Source organism: Mustela erminea, chromosome 14, assembly GCF_009829155.1.
Source record: "Mustela erminea isolate mMusErm1 chromosome 14, mMusErm1.Pri, whole genome shotgun sequence".
In the NCBI taxonomy this organism is placed as follows: Eukaryota; Metazoa; Chordata; class Mammalia; order Carnivora; family Mustelidae; genus Mustela; species Mustela erminea.
The window spans coordinates 29,950,939-29,967,633 of NC_045627.1; the positions used below are offsets into that span (position 1 = coordinate 29,950,939).

The window sequence follows — 16,695 nt, forward strand, 5'->3', positions numbered from 1 at the left end:
CAAACTGGGCTGATAATTAAGAATCACTCGGGTAGCACCTTGGGAAAAAAAATCCTAGGCTCCACACTGGTTCTTCTGAATCAGAATCTCTGGGTTATGACCTCCAAATCTTTATTTTTGTGAAGTTTCCCGGGGGCTTCTGATGAGTAACTTGGGTTCAGAAGGACTGTTACCCTAACCCCAGCATTTTACAAGTGAATAAACTGAGGACCTAAAAGGGTAAGATCTGCCTAAAGACATACAACCTGTAAGTAGCACAGTAGGCTGGAAAGACAATATCCTGACTCTACAGTTAGCGCTTTTAACACCAACTCAAACTGCTGTTTTTTGGTGTTTTTCTTTTTTAACTGTATTATTATTTTTTTTTCTTCACTGCTTAGGCTCTGCTCATTCCTTACTATCCTTGTGCAACTTATTCCCTCACCTGTAATCTGGAAATAATAGTGCCCACCTCTTAAAAGAATTGCTATGAGGATCAAATAGTATAATACTCATTAGGTATAGAATGCCTCGCATATACTAAGTGCCCATTAGATACATTACACGACCCATTAAAAAGCCATGCCTTTTTCAGCTGGAGAGGATTTACAGAACCACTCCAATTACAAAATGAACAAGAAGCCCATGTTCCACTTTGGAAGTTCAAAGATACTTTAAACTCAGGGTTAGGTGAAGGTCAAGAGCTTGCCCGTTTCTCACACACCAGTTTCTCATACGTTGCCTCAGAATCACCTAGTCAATCAATTTCCAGACCATATTCTGTATTTTCTTTAAAAGCCCCTCCCTACCTCCCCTCCTAACGTGGTGCTCCTTGGGCAAACCAAGGTTTGATAACCCTTAGTATACACAGTCCTTGGCCACTGCAAATGGCCTCTAGAATCCCAGCAAAACTATCGTGCTCTGTAACCGGAAGAGCAGCGTCATCACACCCTGATGCAAACAACAGCTGGGGACGGCTGTGCTGAGGAATCGTGATCACGAGGGATGGCCTCGACCCTCTCATCTCCCAAGAAACTTGGAAAATTACGAAAGTGCCGTCCAGTAATCTACGTGGCAGATAGTGCTGCCTAGGTGGTCAAGAAGACATAAAGTTAACTCAACAGCCTCCTTCCCAAGGGTAGGGCCGGAGAAAAGCGACCCTGCTGGGCGGAACAGGACCGAGCGGCGCCAGAAGGTTAACAACTCTTTTGCCCTGTTCCATGCAGTGGCCAAGACCCCAACACGCCACAGGCCAGCTGCCGGAAGTGCGTCACTCCAGTCTACTGGGGCTGCCGGGAGTTGTAGTCAACCGGCTATTTCTCTTGCGCCCCAATTCACCTTTTTCTAACAAGCAAACACCTTGGAACCGCCAATAAGGGCGCTTCATAAGAAACAAATTCAATCCTTCTTTTTCCAGCTGACAAAGGAAACTCAGAGCTCCTCCGTAATTTCGGACTACAAGTCCCAGCATGCTCTGTAAGACGGCCAGAGCGCCGGGCCCCCGTCGTAGGTGTGGGCCACTTGAATGGAACGTTGGGCGTAATGCAAAGCCTTCCACGGTCCGCGCGGCTGGTACCTGCTCCTTGGGCGTGAGTGCAGCGTGTGGGTCGTGCGCGTGCGCGCTCGCCGGAGGCGCGGGGCGGGTGCGCCGGACCGTTGCGGGCGTGAAGCTGCTGAGGGGTGCCGCGCGCCCGAAAGACCGGTACTTGCGGGGCCTCTAGCTTCGCCCCGGGCTGCGGGCAGCCCTGGCGGCCGCCGGAGACCGCAGAGGGCGGAGGAAAGCAGGGGGCGGCGGGGGCCGGCCTCGGAACGCGGAGGAACAGCCGAGCATGCCCCGAGACAACATGGCCTCCTTGATCCAACGGATCGCCCGCCAGGCGTGCCTCACCTTCCGGGGCAGCGGGGGCGGCCGCAGCGCTTCCGACCTCGGCGCGGCACCGGGCCCCGAGGCCCCGATGCCGCAGGGCTTTCCGGAGAACCTGAGCAAGCTGAAGAACCTGCTGACCCAGGTCCGCGCCGAGGACCTGAATATCGCCCCGCGTAAGGCCACGCTGCAGCCATTACCGCCCAACCTGCCGCCGGTCACCTACATGCACATCTACGAAACCGACGGCTTCAGCCTCGGCGTGTTCCTGCTCAAGAGCGGCACGTCCATCCCATTGCACGACCACCCGGGCATGCATGGCATGCTCAAGGTGCTCTATGGCACCGTTCGCATCAGCTGCATGGACAAACTGGAGGCGGGCGGCGGGCAACAGCCGCGGGCCCCGCCGCCGGAGCAGCAGTTCGAGCCGCCGCTGCAGGCCCGGGAGCGGGACGCCGTGCGGCCGGGCGTGCTGCGCTCGCGGGCCGAGTACACCGAGGCCAGCGGCCCCTGTGTCCTCACTCCGCACCAGGACAACCTGCACCAGATCGACGCTGTGGACGGACCCGCCGCCTTCCTGGACATTCTGGCCCCACCCTATGACCCAGACGATGGCCGGGACTGCCATTATTACCGGGTGCTGGAGCCCGTCAGGGACAAGGAGGCCTCCGGCTCGGCCTGTGACCTGCCCCGAGAGGTGTGGCTCCTGGAGACCCCGCAAGCCGATGACTTCTGGTGCGAGGGGGAGCCCTATCCAGGTCCCAAAGTCTTCCCTTGAAGCCGCTCGCGCCTGGCTGCTGTGGGCCGAAGACGTGCCCTGTTCACATCTGGGCCTCCCTGCCCGCGACCCACCATAAGGGCTTTGTCCGTACCCCCAGGCCTGGGCGTTGGATCTACTGGAATGGGCTGTAGCCGCTTCCTCCGGAGCCGTGGGAAGCGCTGACGTCTGGAGTGCAGCCACGGGGCCGGGTTAGGGGGTGGGGAAGGCGGGTAGACTAGGTTGTTTCCTGGCTCTGTCACTGCCACCGGGGTTTTGATTTGGGGGAAAGGGGGGTAGGGGACTATCTGAAGCGCTTCCGTACTAAAGCCATAATGAAAATACTCTCTTCTCTGTTCCCTATCCTATACAAAATACACTAAATGCCCCCACCCCCTTTACCCGGGTAAATAGGGTTTGTTTTCCACTTACGTCCTATGCCCTTTTACTTATTGTTATAGTTTTAACTTATTGACTGCATGACCCAGTGGTTTGAATTGTTTTTAGTTCAAGTCATTGGTAAAAACTAGGCTTAAAAAGATGAGCTACTACTTAAAATGAGCTATCCTGCCTAATTCATTTGTTGTGGAATAGATCTTTTTTCCAGAGTTGGGGCATCACCCCAATAACATATAACTATGCATGTAGAGGACAAGATTTAATTTCTTTCCTCCTCTTGCCCAGTAGCCACATCTGGTTTACTCTGGCAGCATCTACTAAGAAATTCAGCACCTGCATATCTCAGTGACAAATGGTCACTTAGAGCTTCTCTTCCCCATGAGTCTCCAGATCTGTGAGTTGAACAGATTGCTTGTTGCAGATTGACCTTTAATGCAAAAACTATATTATCCTCAAATGACTTTTTCTTTTTTTTTTTTTTCTTTTTTTTTTTTTTGGTCTTCGTGTGCTTTAAGAAGTGATAGGGTAATTCCAGGTTTTCTAAGGAGAAAATTCAAAGGAGCTAATCAGCATGCTTCCAAACAACCGAATGTAAAACACTCCTAGCCAGCTGTTGAAGTCCATGCCCCTATTTACTTCCAGTATTTTCCTGCAAAAATAGAGAAAGATGTTGATGGCTGTTTGAGATTCTCTCAGGAGCTCTAGTGTTCCAGAAGGCTGGTGGTTCCAGCTGTACTGTTTTGGTGGCAGTGTTCTCAAAACCCCTCAGAACAGTAGAGAGCCAGTTGTTGCTTCTTCCAGTGTAGTTTTCTATAGGAAGAGAGAAGGCACAGATGATCAAGGCTACAGAATAGAGAATTACCTATACTGCTGGCCATTTTAGAGCATCAAAACTTGGGACAAAGTACTTCCTAACCTCTTAAACAATTGTGCTATCTGTAACTAGTTTTATTTTTGTCCTTTTAGGAAGCTCAGCAACTTTACCTTGTTTACAAATGTATTTACACCATTTGCTTCAGGCTATGGAGCACTATTGTTTCCCTCTTTTTACTATTTATAGGATTCCTTTTTCACAACACTTTTAATAAAAACAAACTGTAGAAATAAACACGTTAAAATCTGCCCAGCTGTTGTCTAAGCCCTCTTGATTGACTTGCCCAAATGGCAATCCAGTTCTAAGGTCTGTAATAAAGGGAGATTTGCTATTGGTGGAAAGTGTTGTCCCTGTAGAAAAACAGTATGTGCCCTTGCCTCTTTGTGCACACTGGGTTACTAATGGCCCAGAGTGAAGGAATATTTGTTCCCAGTTTTTTAGCTAGAAAAACAAATTCTTGATTTTTTTTTTAACAAAAAAGATGCTTATTCAATGCAAAATGCCACTCTGTTGTAAAACCTGAGACAGGCATAATGCCAAGCATTTCTTCCAGGATTGCTAACATTGTTTGTTGGTAGCTTCACATTCTGGTATAGTTTAATCTGCCTTGGAGGCAGTTTAAAGCACTTTTTAATGCCTTTCAGTTTAAAAATAATCCTAGATATGCAAATGATGATCTTCTTTAAAAAAAAGGTTCACAAAATGGGTTTTTAATAATACAGTAATGAAAGTGTATGGTTACCAATCACATAACCTCCCGGTCCTGAATTATAGCCAAAATTTGATTAACTTATAAAGATTGTTGATAGTGATATATATGCTATATAATACAACCTGGTGTATATTAAACCAACAAGAACTCATTCTTCCAGTAGGACAGTAATAAAGGAGGAATTGTTTTTCCAAACTTTAAAGTTCTCAAATACAAGTTGAATTTAAAAAAAAAAAAAGAAAAGAAAAAAAAAACTAAGGTGCTTTTCAAAAGAATAACTGAAATTCTTCAGGCCAGAATAGCAATATGATATCTAATTTATTTTGATAACAGTGAAACTTTTAGTTCATTAATAAATTCTGAGGAAATTAGTGGTGAAAACTGAACCTGTTTCAGTGAGCCACTAAGGAAAGAATATTCTTAATACAAAGAGAAAATGTGGTGCAGCAAAGCTGGTACCTCTGCATAAAAACTGTTCGTCATGACTGACTTGATGTGCTGCTGTTGTATTTCCATATATTCCTGCAATATATAGACTCTATTTTAGTAACAGCTGTGAGAAAAATTTGTCTTCCTCTACACAGACTAATGAGCACAATGATACTAATCACTTTTCTGTTGAATAACAAATGCAATAATTGCCTCTCATGAATGAGATGTCTGTCTCAATACTTCTAAAGCTTTTGTATTCTCTGGTTATATCAAAAGCCAGTTACATTAACGGAGACTATTGTGTACCTACCTATTTTACGAGAATTGATTTTTTACAAAGTTTGATTTGATTTGCATGGGTTGAGTTTACACTAACTGCTGTTTATTAATGAAAATCAGGGGCCCGTTTTAAAGAAATACTTGTCAACAGGAGTGGGTTCTCTGAACTTTTAAGACTAATAGTCCTTAAATTCTTCCAAAATCCACACCTTTTATTCCCCCTTTTGCATTGTCCCCTGGTAGGTGCCTCAGCCTTGGCATCTGAAGAAGGCTGTTACTGCTCCTCTAATCCCAATGACTGTATCTTGTGCCCTAGCTGCACTGCTCAGCAAAAAAGCAGTATGTCTGTAATTCAGGATTCAGACCACTACCATTCAATTCTAAACTGAGGGCAGTGCCACTTCTGTAACCCTCCTAGTCTGAATTCTGAACTCCAAGTTAGAAACAAGTCAACCACTGAACATTTCAGTGTAATGAAGCACTTACTGTCAAGGAAATCGTTTGTTAAGCCCTAAATACAACATACTGAATTTTCAGATCCAGAGATGTTTATATTTCTGGATTAAAATCAGTGTACTTATGGAAAATAAAGGCATGTTTGAAATTGTTTAGATTGATTATTGCAAAATGGAGAAGAAAAATACTATGATGTCTACATTTTAATTACTGTTAAAGATTTAGTCTATACAGTAGGATTATATTATACTGGAAACAGGTGGCTTTCTGCAGATTCTAAAACCCAAGTAATAATATAAACTTAGTCTGTTTCCTTGAGAGTGAGCTTTGAAACAATCTGATTGAAAACGTATCTGAAGCTGTCTAATCATGTTATTTTGCTACAACAGAAAATAGTTCCTTTTATATTTAAGCTAAAGGAAATAAACTAGTGCCAGAAAACAAAAATACTTTTATCCATGAAGGAAAGAATCTTTGGACTTAAATTTATTTCTTACCTTTACTTTTTCTGTGAAGTTTAACTGCCGTTTGGATTGGCAGCATCTTAAGTAATTGATGATGACCATTCATTCCCACCATATATATATACATAGACGTGTGTGTGTGTGTGTGTGCGTAGAACAGTTAAAATATCACTACAGCCACTTTTAATATGGCTTAATTTCATTAGTGGTTGGTACTTAAATACACTGATTTATGAATAATTGAAGACCTGATTTAGGTTTAATAGACCTATTTTTGATATGCAGTGAACCAGAGCAAATGCATTATGATCTTTAAGCAATTATTCTCCAGAAGTTTGTGTGTGTGTGTGTTTTTAAGATTTTATTAATTTGAGAGAGAGCATGAGCAGGTAAGAAGCAGCCACCCAGGCACCCCAAGAAGTTTATTTTTAATAAGGATGCCCAGTAACAGCTGTACTATCAGAAATATTCAATAAAGCATATCGAATGTAAGAAGGAGCAGGCTGAGCTCTATATGCTTTATTTCTTGAGCAAAGTAAAAAATGAGACACCTGTATGACAATACCCTCAATGTTACAACATTGTTTTTAGATTATAAATTGATCTGACATGTTAAAATCAAGTAAAAGTGATCAAGTTGTCTGAAAAAACACCAAGATGTGTTCTTATGGTATGTTATACCACTTCAAGCCCACATCAAGGTGAAAATGATTAACGAATTTGACAATCATCAAAATAATCTTACTCTTTTAAAAATGACTTCTGGGACACCTGGATGGCTCACTCAGTTAAGTGTCTGCCTTCAGCTCAGGTCATGATCCCTGGGCTGGGTGCTGCGTCCCGGAATTGAGCCCCGCATCAGGCTCCCTGCTCATCGGGAAGCCTGCTTCTGCCTGACACTCTGCCTACATGTGATCTCTTCTCTCTCAAAAATAAATAGATAAAATTAAAAAAAAAAAAAATTTTTTGTCCTGCTTTGTAAAAAGTTGAAGTTTTGGTAGTAAGGAAGTAATTCATTAAAAACATAATTATCAAAATGTGGCATTGTTTTATACATATTTTAACAAAATTAGCCAAACAAGGATGATAATATGCTGATAAACTAGGAAATATAAATCTAATGGAGTAACACGAGCTACCAGAACAATCTGGCACTGCAGTTTAGAAATTTCTATTTCATAGTTACAGAAAGAGGTACTCTGCATCTTGGAAATATGGAAGGAGAGGAAATAAAAGGATTAATTATTTCCACAAGTTAGATCTCAAAATTCCAGTGTTCTGTAGGGCAAAAAGTAGGTGTCACTGTCTGCTGTTCTAAAATAAAGGCCTTCAATTATCAACCACGTATGAAGGGGGCTGACAGTGGCAAAGAACAAAGAGATGGCAGTTTTCAGATGATCTAGCTGAACAGTGGGTATTCCAACAGGTTACACATGTGTGAGGATCCAGAAGCTGCGGGTGAACTTAAATGATATGGAGGCCCAATTTTAGAGTAGATAACTTCACAGAGACCCAACCACTTACTTCATATGACTTTTATATTTTAAAATCACTGCTAAAGGCTTGCAATAAAATGAACCCTATAGTGTGTTCTTTTGCAAACCATTAGCCAGTACCCATGGAGGCCCATAAATGCCTATTTAATTTGCCTATTTATTTACCTATTTAAAAAAGTGTCTTTCTTTGAGATTTTCTTAGGTTGCTGAACACCTATCTTATCTAATGAGCTGGGTATTTTGATAGTCTCTAGACCCGCCAAACCTATAGCAGATTAGTGATCCTTCCAAATAGGGGTAATCAGGGAGAGAAGACTAGAGAGAAATGAGTCCTGGGGTAATTCCTTTGGCAACCCATTAATGCTGCCTTCAGCAGTGTCTGGGTGCATTTCTGATCTGAAGAGGCGATAGCCTTTTTCAAAAAGTTTTCTGTGGTCATGAAACTAGTCCTGGAACCTAAAAGTCATTTCCAGCTTGACCACGCCACCACACTTTCCACAAAGCCACATCTCGTCTGAGTTCCTGGCCTTGGTCAGGGTTCTGAAAGGAGCCACAAATGTGTAGTCTCCGAGTGGGCACTTGTTTGTAAGTATTTATTTTCCGGAGCCCACTCAGGAGCCAAGAGAAGCTATAGGCTGTTATAGAGGACGGAACAATGAGTCAAAACAACGCCTCCCCACTTTTACACTAATGCATGGGGGAAATCCCCGGAACACCAGTGTTTGATTATGAATGGAGATTGCTTTGGGGGTGAGCGGGCTGGTGTTGAAAGGCCAGCAAAGAAAATTTGGAGATCCTGGCTTGGTAAAGGCACTAAAACCCACTGGATAACCATGGAATTCCTGCCCAGGAAATCTTTCATAAATGATTTCTGCAGCAAAGATATTGTTGAAAAGTATTTATTTACACTATAGTCATAAACCATCCATTATCTGAACTTCAGTTAGTGGTTTTTGCGTTAGAATAAATCATTTATAGTTCCACAACTATTAAGAGCTAATAACCAAACAAGTCAGCTCCAGTAATATTATTTACATTCTTATCTGCAATTCGACTACAAAGCTAACACTTTTAAGTCACAAAACAGAGCATACAAAAATATACTTTCTAAAAAAAAAATCCAAATATTAATAGGCAGAAATATACAGCCATACTAAACCCAGGGAGTGATTTTTTTTTCATAGTAAGGCAACCCATTTACATGCAGACCCTGTAACATTGTCCACATCACACAAGGCACCGAGGACACTTCCAACACGACTGCATGCATCCTAGTTTCAGAGAATATATGTACATCCCCCTTTAAATAAGTTAACCTCTGACTCATTGCGAGAGATCATAAATGCTTTACTTTTCTTCCCAAAGGTTCAGAACTTGGAGAACAGTGCACATCAAAAATACACAAAATCTGAGTGGATATACACTGAAAAAATAGCCTCTCTGTTTCTCAACTCAAAAAGGAGCAGATACTGCTATGTCCCTCCCATCACATTGCACTTCCGTTCTCTGAGTTTATAATACATACTGCTTAAAGGGGTGGAACAACTAGATAAGCTTTGATTCACTGTTCTAGGGCCACAGAATGCAGCATAAAGGCCATGCTTCATTCACTGTACAGAATCCCCAAATCAGTCCCAAGCCATAAAGTGCACATCAGCTTTCCTTCTTTCTGCTGCCCCCACCTGAAGGGAGCAGCATCTCCCAACCTACTGTAGAAAAAGTCTCCAATTGGGACGTCCAGAGTCAAAAAATCTGTAATGGGACAAAATATGAGAGAGCAGGGGAAGCAAAACCTAGTCAAACAACCCATTAAAGCAGGGTCAGGCCTCAGCCCTCTAGGCCAGGGGCCCCCACCTGACCCCCTTCGGAGCCTCCCCACTCATTAACTTGAGGTGAGAGTCAACTCACCTAAGAGAGACTAAAGTGGACTAAGTTTCAGGAAGGACCTGCTTCTAGGTGGAAAGGGGGCAGTGCTGGGCTCCACCAAGGCCCTTGGCCCAGGGAGGGGACAGAGGGGCAGGACAGGGTTGGTAGTGTTTGTTGTGCAGCTCGAGTGGACCAGGGGACGAAGGGCCTCCGGGGCCTCAGGGAGCTGGTGTGTCAGCCTGAGTCTCATCTCAAGGTGTTCGGGTCCGAGAAGAGCAAGGGGCCAGAGATCCTCCACCCAGCGTGCCGCTGGTGCTGCCGCAGAGGGGCCCCCCAGCCTGTGCGCTTCCGGGGCACGAGGCCGTGGACGCAGCTGGCACGGCTGAGGAGGGGGCACTGCTTTTGCGCTCCTTCTGTCTCAGGTGGATCTTGGTGTGGCGCTTCCTCTCGTCACTCCGGGCAAACTTGCGGCCGCAGTAGTCACAGGCGAAAGGCTTCTCGCCCGTGTGGGTGCGGATGTGGGTAGTGAGGTGGTCACTGCGGCTGAAGTTGCGCATGCAAATCCGACACTGGAAGGGCTTGTGTCCCGTGTGGATTCGGATGTGTCGGGTCAGCTCGTCAGAGCGGGAGAAGCGGCGGTCACAGCCTTCTGCTGGGCACGGGTAGGGCCTCTCATGCACTGGGGTCTTGCTAGGCCTGTTGGGGTACTTGCGAGGCCTCAGAATGGGCCGCAGTGGCAGGTGGTGCGGGTTATAAGCGGCGGCCGCAGCGGCGGCTGAGCTGCTGCCAGGCAGCCGGGGTCCCTCACTGCCTCCACTGGCCCCTGGCCCTGTGGCCCCAGAACTGGGGCCCCCCAGGGTGAAGTTGCGAATGGTGGAGAGTGGAGTGAGTGGAGGAGGGACTCGCAAGGAGTCCAAAGGGCAGGGAAAGGGTTTGCGGTCTGGGCCAGCTGTACCATGTAGGTCTCTTGGACACTGTGGTTGGAAGAATCCAGGATAGTCTGGGATCATGGGAAAGAGACCGGGGTCCGTGGCTGGCTTAGGGGAGGGGTAGGAAGGAGGTGGTGGGTAGGCCAGAGAGGAGGAGCTGGAGGTGGTCGCTGCTGACAGGAATGCCGAGGGGTCCTGGTAGATGTCTCCTGCACAGCCAGAATAAGGAGGAGGTGGCGGTGGAGAGTACAGTTGGTCCAGGTCAGGCTGGGTCTGAGACATGGTGCACACACCCAGGGGTCCTGTGGCCAGTGGGTTGGGGGAAGCAGACGTGACGCTGGACGAGGCTGTGGTCGAAGCTGGGGAGGTAACCCCTTGCAGGATGCCTGCACTCACAATATTGATGATGCCTTCTGGGTAGCAGCTGGCACCAGGGTACTGGGGGTCAATGGAGAACTTGCCCATGTACGTGAAGGTCTGGTTTCTAGGTGCAGAGACGGGAGCAAAGCTGCTGGGATATGGGAGATCCAAGGACCTCTTCTCTCCGGTCATGTCAATGTTGATCATGCCATCTGGGGAGGGAATAGAAACAATGGAGGTGGAGCAATGGTAATGCAGCCAAGAATCCCTTGTTATCCCCTCTAATTAGAGGCCTGTAGGACCTCTAATAGGTCCATTCCCAAATCCCAAGATCCTGGCACAGTAGAGTTGGGGCATAGTCCAACAGGTGGGAAAACCGCAGACCAAAGACAGTAAGAAGAGGGTAGCCCAGGATCCCACGGGCAGTCAGTGACAGTCTGGGACTCAAACTACCTCCAGGAAAGCCAGGATGAGCTACTCCCAACCCCCCCACACACAGCCATCTGTGGCTCTCATCCCCAATAAAAACACCCTATAATAGCAACAACAATATCAAAAATCCCCCATCTGCCTGGAAATTCTCTCCCTCTTCTTTGTCTGGGGGTCCCACGGCTGCGGCTCCAGAGGAGACACTAACCAGGAGACTGATCCCAGCCAGTGCCGCTGGAGAGAGGGGAGCCTGAGAAAAAGATCAGTGATTTCTGGCTGCTACCCCTCCGCGGTGCTTACCCTCCCTCCCTCTCCCGCTGCGCTACAGCGGACAGCTGCTGGAGGGTATGGGGAGCTGCAGAGGAAGGAATCGATAGGTTTCCTTCCTTTCCCAACCTTCTCAGCCTTGTCCAACACCCGCACGCCCCAGCCCAAAGCCAGTAGCGGAGCTTCGAGGAAGGAGCGGGGACAGCGGCGGACCACTTTCCACTGCATCGCCAAGGAAACCAGCAGCGCCGGTGCCCCCGCGGGCCTCCTTCGGCAGCCAGGGGGCTGCTTCCCGCCGTTGCCCGCCCTCCTCCTCCTCCTTCTTCCCGCCTCGCCAACCCCCTCAACTTCGCGGGCGGCGCGCAGGTGGGGGCGCTCCTTCTGGCCGCTCCCGGAACGCGCTCGGAGATTTTTCCCGGGGTCGGTTCTGCCCGGGAGGGAGCGGCGGACGCTTTCTTCTGGCGCTTCTCGGCCGCTCGGCTTTCCAGCTCTCCTCCGGAGCCCCGAACTTTCTCGTCACTTTGTCCCTTCCCCGGGAGAGGGGAGGCCTGGGTACCGGCGGCCCACGAGCCGGCACAAGCCCGACGCCTGGTCGGGCACCTCTTCTACTCTCATCCCCGCGCCCGCCGGGGGCTGGGCGCGCCGCGGCGCACGCACGCCCGCTCCCTGACGACTGGGTGCTTTTGCCCGCGCGCCCAGCTCCAGCGATCGGGTCCTTGCTCCCGCGGGCTTCTCCTGCACCCGGCTGGGTCAACACCGTCCACCTCGCGCCCCAACCCTCTCCTCCAAGTCCTGCACACGCACCGCACCCCACCCACCACCTTCGAGCCGCGTGGGTCCCAGCCCGCGAAGGAGGCATGCGGCTTACCTCCGGCTACTCCGTTCATCTGGTCAAAGGGGCCTCCCAGTTCGGCATTGGGGAAGATGGTCACCGACGTGGCGGCGAGGTCCTCCACCGGGTAGATGTTGTCAGACAGCTGGTGCACAAAACCACTGAGAGTTACTGGGATTTTGTCTACGGCCTTGGCGGTCATCATTTGCTCCTCGCACAACCTGGAGACCCAACTCCCTCTCTACCTGGAGCGTCAGAGAAGCCGTTTTGGAGAGGGATTGGACTGAGTCTAAGTTGGTATCTCCTTTTGCCCTCCACGCTTAAAAGCAACCACAAAAAAAAAAAAAAAAAAAAAAAAAATCCAACAAATAAAACTAGCAAACAAGTTGCTATTTTTTCTAAGAAAGAAGAAAATGACTATTTGCCACTGACTCTCTCCTGTGTTCCGGCTGGGAAGCCAGGAGTTGCTGGTGTAGTGTTGTTATAACAGTCAGTGTGTCCCCTCGCCGAGCTATTAATCAATTGCTGCTCTCTCGGTTAGACGGAAAGTGTTGCTGTAAGTATTTATGGGCAGGTCCTCAATGCCCGTGACGTCGCTGCCCATATATGGACTGAGGAACAGGGCTGGGCCAGGCGGCTTCTTGCCGTCACATGGCCGATTTGCATACGGGCTCGGCAGCGCGGGCTCCGCCGGGCTCGCGACTCCCGGCTCTCAGCGGGGAATCGCTGGGGTCTAGGGCGCGCAGCCCGAGGCCCAGTTCCCATCCTGGGCGCAGGGCCCAGCTGGGAGCGAGCGCGCCGCGAGTCTGGCTCAGGCCACCCGGGAAGAGCTTGCGGGTCCTAGCTGCGGCGAGGTCTCCCCGGGCGGGGAGGAATTCCGGTTCTCCGGGACTTTCCAAAAAAGGCGAAGATCCGGTGCCGGCGGCTCCGCCTCCCCAGCCCTTGTTTGGGAGCCATTCCGGAAAATTAAACTTCGGAAAGAAACCGAGCGGAGCCGAGACACTACAGTCAAACCCCTACTCACTTTCTTGGCAGCTCAAAACCGCAAGCAAAAGGAGGCACCGAATAAAAAAAAAAAAAAAAAAAAAAAAAGCTGCATGCATTCACGGAAGCTGACTGTTTTTTTCTGAATTACTTGGTGGAAAGAAGTGGCTGGTGATAAGAGTGAATGCGGTATTGCTTTTTTGGAAAGTCTGTTCTATTTATACAGGAGCGAAAACGGAACAGGTTTGGGGTTGTTTGTTTGTTTAAGTATTTCGGGCATCTTGGGGCTGGGGGGTAGACCCTAGGAGGATCAGAATAACTGCGGCGAGCTTCGAGAGAAATCCTCAGCCGGAGACACCCCCCCCTGCCCGCGCGCTCCCCGCCCCCCTTCAGCTGCTGCGCGGAGCGGGCGCCCTTCCCGGCGCGTCTGGGCGGTCGGCTGTGTGGGGGCGTCCAGATGGAGGCTTGGACACTCACCCTGCCCCGCCGCGCACACGCACACACACTCTTACACTCACACACGCTCCACTTCCGCTACACACACTCCCGCCCCCGCTGCCTTCTTCACACACCCACTCGCACACCTTACGCTACACACCTCCCTGTTGACAGCGCGCCGGGGCGCCTGCTTCGCCAACAGAGCGCCCGGCCCGCCAAGCGCGCGCCGGGGGTTGCTACACTGGGTGCCTTGCCAAGACGCCCCTCCTCACCTTCTCTCGCCGAACCGGGAGCCCCCGACCCCCGAACGGCTACACTCGGCGGGTACGCCCTGCCCTCCCCGGAGCCCTACTCAACAACACGCACATTTGGAAGAATCTTGTTGCTTTGCCTCGCCAAGAGCCACCTCGGTGAGCCCAGCGAGGTCCCGAGTGACAGCCAACTGCGTCGCTAAGGCCAATTTCGAGCCGCCATCACCCCCACACGCGTTTCCCTTTTCGAGTAAAAAATAACAACGACAACAACAACAAAACTGTCCCGGATGGAAACCTTCCTGTTTAGTTCCCAAAGCAATTTTTTAAAAAAAACTTTCTAGAGGTCCATAAAGCGGTGGGTTCTGGCTCGCTGCACGCACCACTCCCGCCTCCCGTCCCACCGCCGCAGCGCTCCCGGCTTGACCCGGGCCCCGCGGGAGGCTGCTCCCAGGTGCCCAAGCCGGTCCGCCGCCGCCTGCCTGGTTTCGTTGCGCCCCAAAGCCGCCAAGACCTGGGATGAAGCGCGGGGGCAGCCTCTGGGGCCTGGCCGAGCCAGGCCCTTTCCCGCCCCCGGCCCGGTACGGCCCCAGCCTCGTGGGGGCCCGGGCGGGCGAGAACCACGACGCCACGCCGTGGAGGAAGCTAGGCGCTGCAGGCGGCTCTCCCGCCGCTCACCTGCCGCGGCCACCGCCGCAGCCAGCCCGCTCCCACCGCGGCGGGCGCGCGGCGGTGAAAGCCCCGGGGGAGGCCGGCAGCGCCTTCTGCTCCTCCGCCCAAGCGTCGCGTCTCCCCCTGCCCGCCGCGGAATCGTCTTCTCGAGCGGCCGGCCACTTTCCTGACCAAACGCCCAGAAGAAAATTGGGAAAGTTTACCGCTCACACTGCGCGCTCTTTTTCCAGTTGGAGATAAAAATAAAAGGGAAAGGAAGGAAATCATAGCGACGTTAGTGCCCTTGTAGATACCCCACCCTCGGTGTAAACGTGCAAAGTCCCATTTCTTATTAAAAAAAAAAAAAAAGAAAGAAAGAAAGAAAAGAAAGCTGCGCTCTTACCACGTGCGCCAGCCCACTCCGCCTGCGCTCCGGCCGGTCCCGCGGCCCCCGCGCTGACCACCGGCAAGACGACGCCTCGGAGGGGAGCCCGACTCGCATCTCCAGCCTTGAGTCCGAAAGAAGGCGGGATGGGGGGGAGCCAAATTATGCAAATGTGGGTCGTGGCAGCGGGACTCGGGTTACGGCCCCCGCCGGCCTCGTAGGTGAGGCACCCACACGCACCCAGCAGGCGCTGGCACGGCGACTGCTAGAGCTTCGCTCCTCTCCACGCACATGGGCGGGCGAGTCGCCGGGGCCGCCCCGCGGCGGGTGCTGCTGACAACCCCGTCGGTGGCCACCCCGCGCCGCCCGGAGGGGGAGCTCCTGGACGCCCAAGTGCCGGCTGAGAAGAGCGCAAAGGGCCCGACGCAGGATGGGGGCGGCACTGGCATAGGAGAGACTTGCGGTCCTCGCCTGTTACCCTTCCCGAAGGAGGAGGCTGAGTTTGGGGGTGAGGCCGGGAAGGGGGCCCCACCGAGGAGAGGCGGGCTTGTCTGGCCCGTCTGACAAGCGCATTAGAGTGCGCAAGTGGGAGTGACTGACCCTCTGGAATTATCCGGAGCTTTCCAACAACTCAAACCTCTCTCAAGAGCTACACCCTGTCAAACCTGCGGTGTGCCTGGGGTGGACTGGGGTAGGGGCGACCAAGAGCAGCCGAGAGGCTCCGCCGGCTCCCGGGAAGGCACCTGGGACCAGTCCTGGGAGGCCCTCCCTTGAACCTCTGCTGGAAACGGGTCAGTAGATACTTCCTGTAACCACCTTCTTCTTTGTCTTCTTTTTTAAAGAATGCTAATGGAACGAAGTCTAGGCACACTCATTTCAAGCAAGCCACTCCGTGGTAAGCAATAAGAAAGCTAAAGTGACTTGCCTAAAATCACGCAGCTGATAAGTGGTGGTGTTCAAACTTGCAGCCTGCTCTTCAGACTCCAAGTACAGTGTTCTGGTCTCTACATCCTTCTCTGGGGTGGGGTGGGGTGGAATGGGGTGGGTTGGAGGTGGGGGGGACCCAGCTCCGGAAAGGGAACAGCTATTTGAGTATTGAGAGACTAGCTGGGCCCACTAGAGAAGAAACAGGTCACCTGCGCCAACTTCATCTCTTTTCTTTGGCATTTCTGAGGAGAGGAAAGCCGAGGTCAGGGCTTTCAAACGGCAAGGGCCAGAGGACCATCATGGACGCACACCGCTCCCCAGGGTGAAGGCAGAATTTGAATTCTTGGGCTCTCTAGACCTATGTTGTGGTTGGAGTAAGCAGGCTGGCACAAAGCCAGCATGCTAATAGGCCCTGTAATAGGAGAACTCAAGCGCACAGTATCCTTCCTGGAGGGTGTAAGTGAAGGAAGAAAGAAGTAGAGACAGAAGAAATCCCGCAGGTGTTTACAGAGCCGGTACAGTGCTGGGAGGAGAGAAGCAAGGAAGCGGGTGTGTGGCAGTTGGGATAGAGATGTATCCTCTACTTTTAGGCACTTGAACTTACTCTGATCAAAAAACTGAAAGAACCAACTATTACAAATAAATTGATTCCTAAAATCACCCC

General features: G+C 50.4%; 2 protein-coding genes across 3 annotated transcripts; one reads left to right on the forward strand and one right to left on the reverse strand.

The window, feature by feature from the left end:
* Window positions 1–1,311: 1,311 nt before the first annotated feature.
* ADO (2-aminoethanethiol dioxygenase) lies at window positions 1,312–4,823 on the forward strand. The gene has a single exon (XM_032312592.1). It carries the CDS (start codon window positions 1,809–1,811, stop codon window positions 2,619–2,621), a length of 813 nt encoding a protein of 270 aa, XP_032168483.1. The 5' UTR covers window positions 1,312–1,808; the 3' UTR covers window positions 2,622–4,823.
* Window positions 4,824–8,580: 3,757 nt separating this feature from the next.
* Window positions 8,581–15,418, reverse strand: EGR2 (early growth response 2). Of its 2 annotated transcripts, none has more exons than XM_032313352.1 (3): window positions 15,123–15,418; window positions 12,432–12,540; window positions 8,581–11,079 (listed from the first exon to the last, which is right to left on the reverse strand). In XM_032313352.1, exons 1-3 carry the CDS (start codon window positions 15,219–15,221, stop codon window positions 9,830–9,832), a joined length of 1,458 nt encoding a protein of 485 aa, XP_032169243.1. In that variant the 5' UTR covers window positions 15,222–15,418; the 3' UTR covers window positions 8,581–9,829. The 2 variants fall into 2 exon arrangements, with proteins under 2 accessions (XP_032169243.1, XP_032169244.1); XM_032313353.1 differs by lacking the exon at window positions 15,123–15,418 and adding an exon at window positions 12,641–13,359.
* Between the last annotated feature and the right edge of the window lie 1,277 nt (window positions 15,419–16,695).

Bases quoted from the DNA above. Each gene is read 5' to 3' on its own strand.
- ADO (XM_032312592.1), top strand. From the start codon at position 1,809: ATGCCCCGAGACAACATGGCCTCCTTGATCCAACGGATCGCCCGCCAG.
- EGR2 (XM_032313352.1), bottom strand. From the start codon at position 15,221: ATGCGAGTCGGGCTCCCCTCCGAGGCGTCGTCTTGCCGGTGGTCAGCG. The intron at 12,541-15,122 runs GTAAGAGCGCAG...TTTGTGCACCAG, and splicing joins GGAGTGGGCTGGCGCACGTG to CTGTCTGACAACATCTACCC. The intron at 11,080-12,431 runs GTAAGCCGCATG...TTCCCTCCCCAG, and splicing joins GATGAACGGAGTAGCCGGAG to ATGGCATGATCAACATTGAC.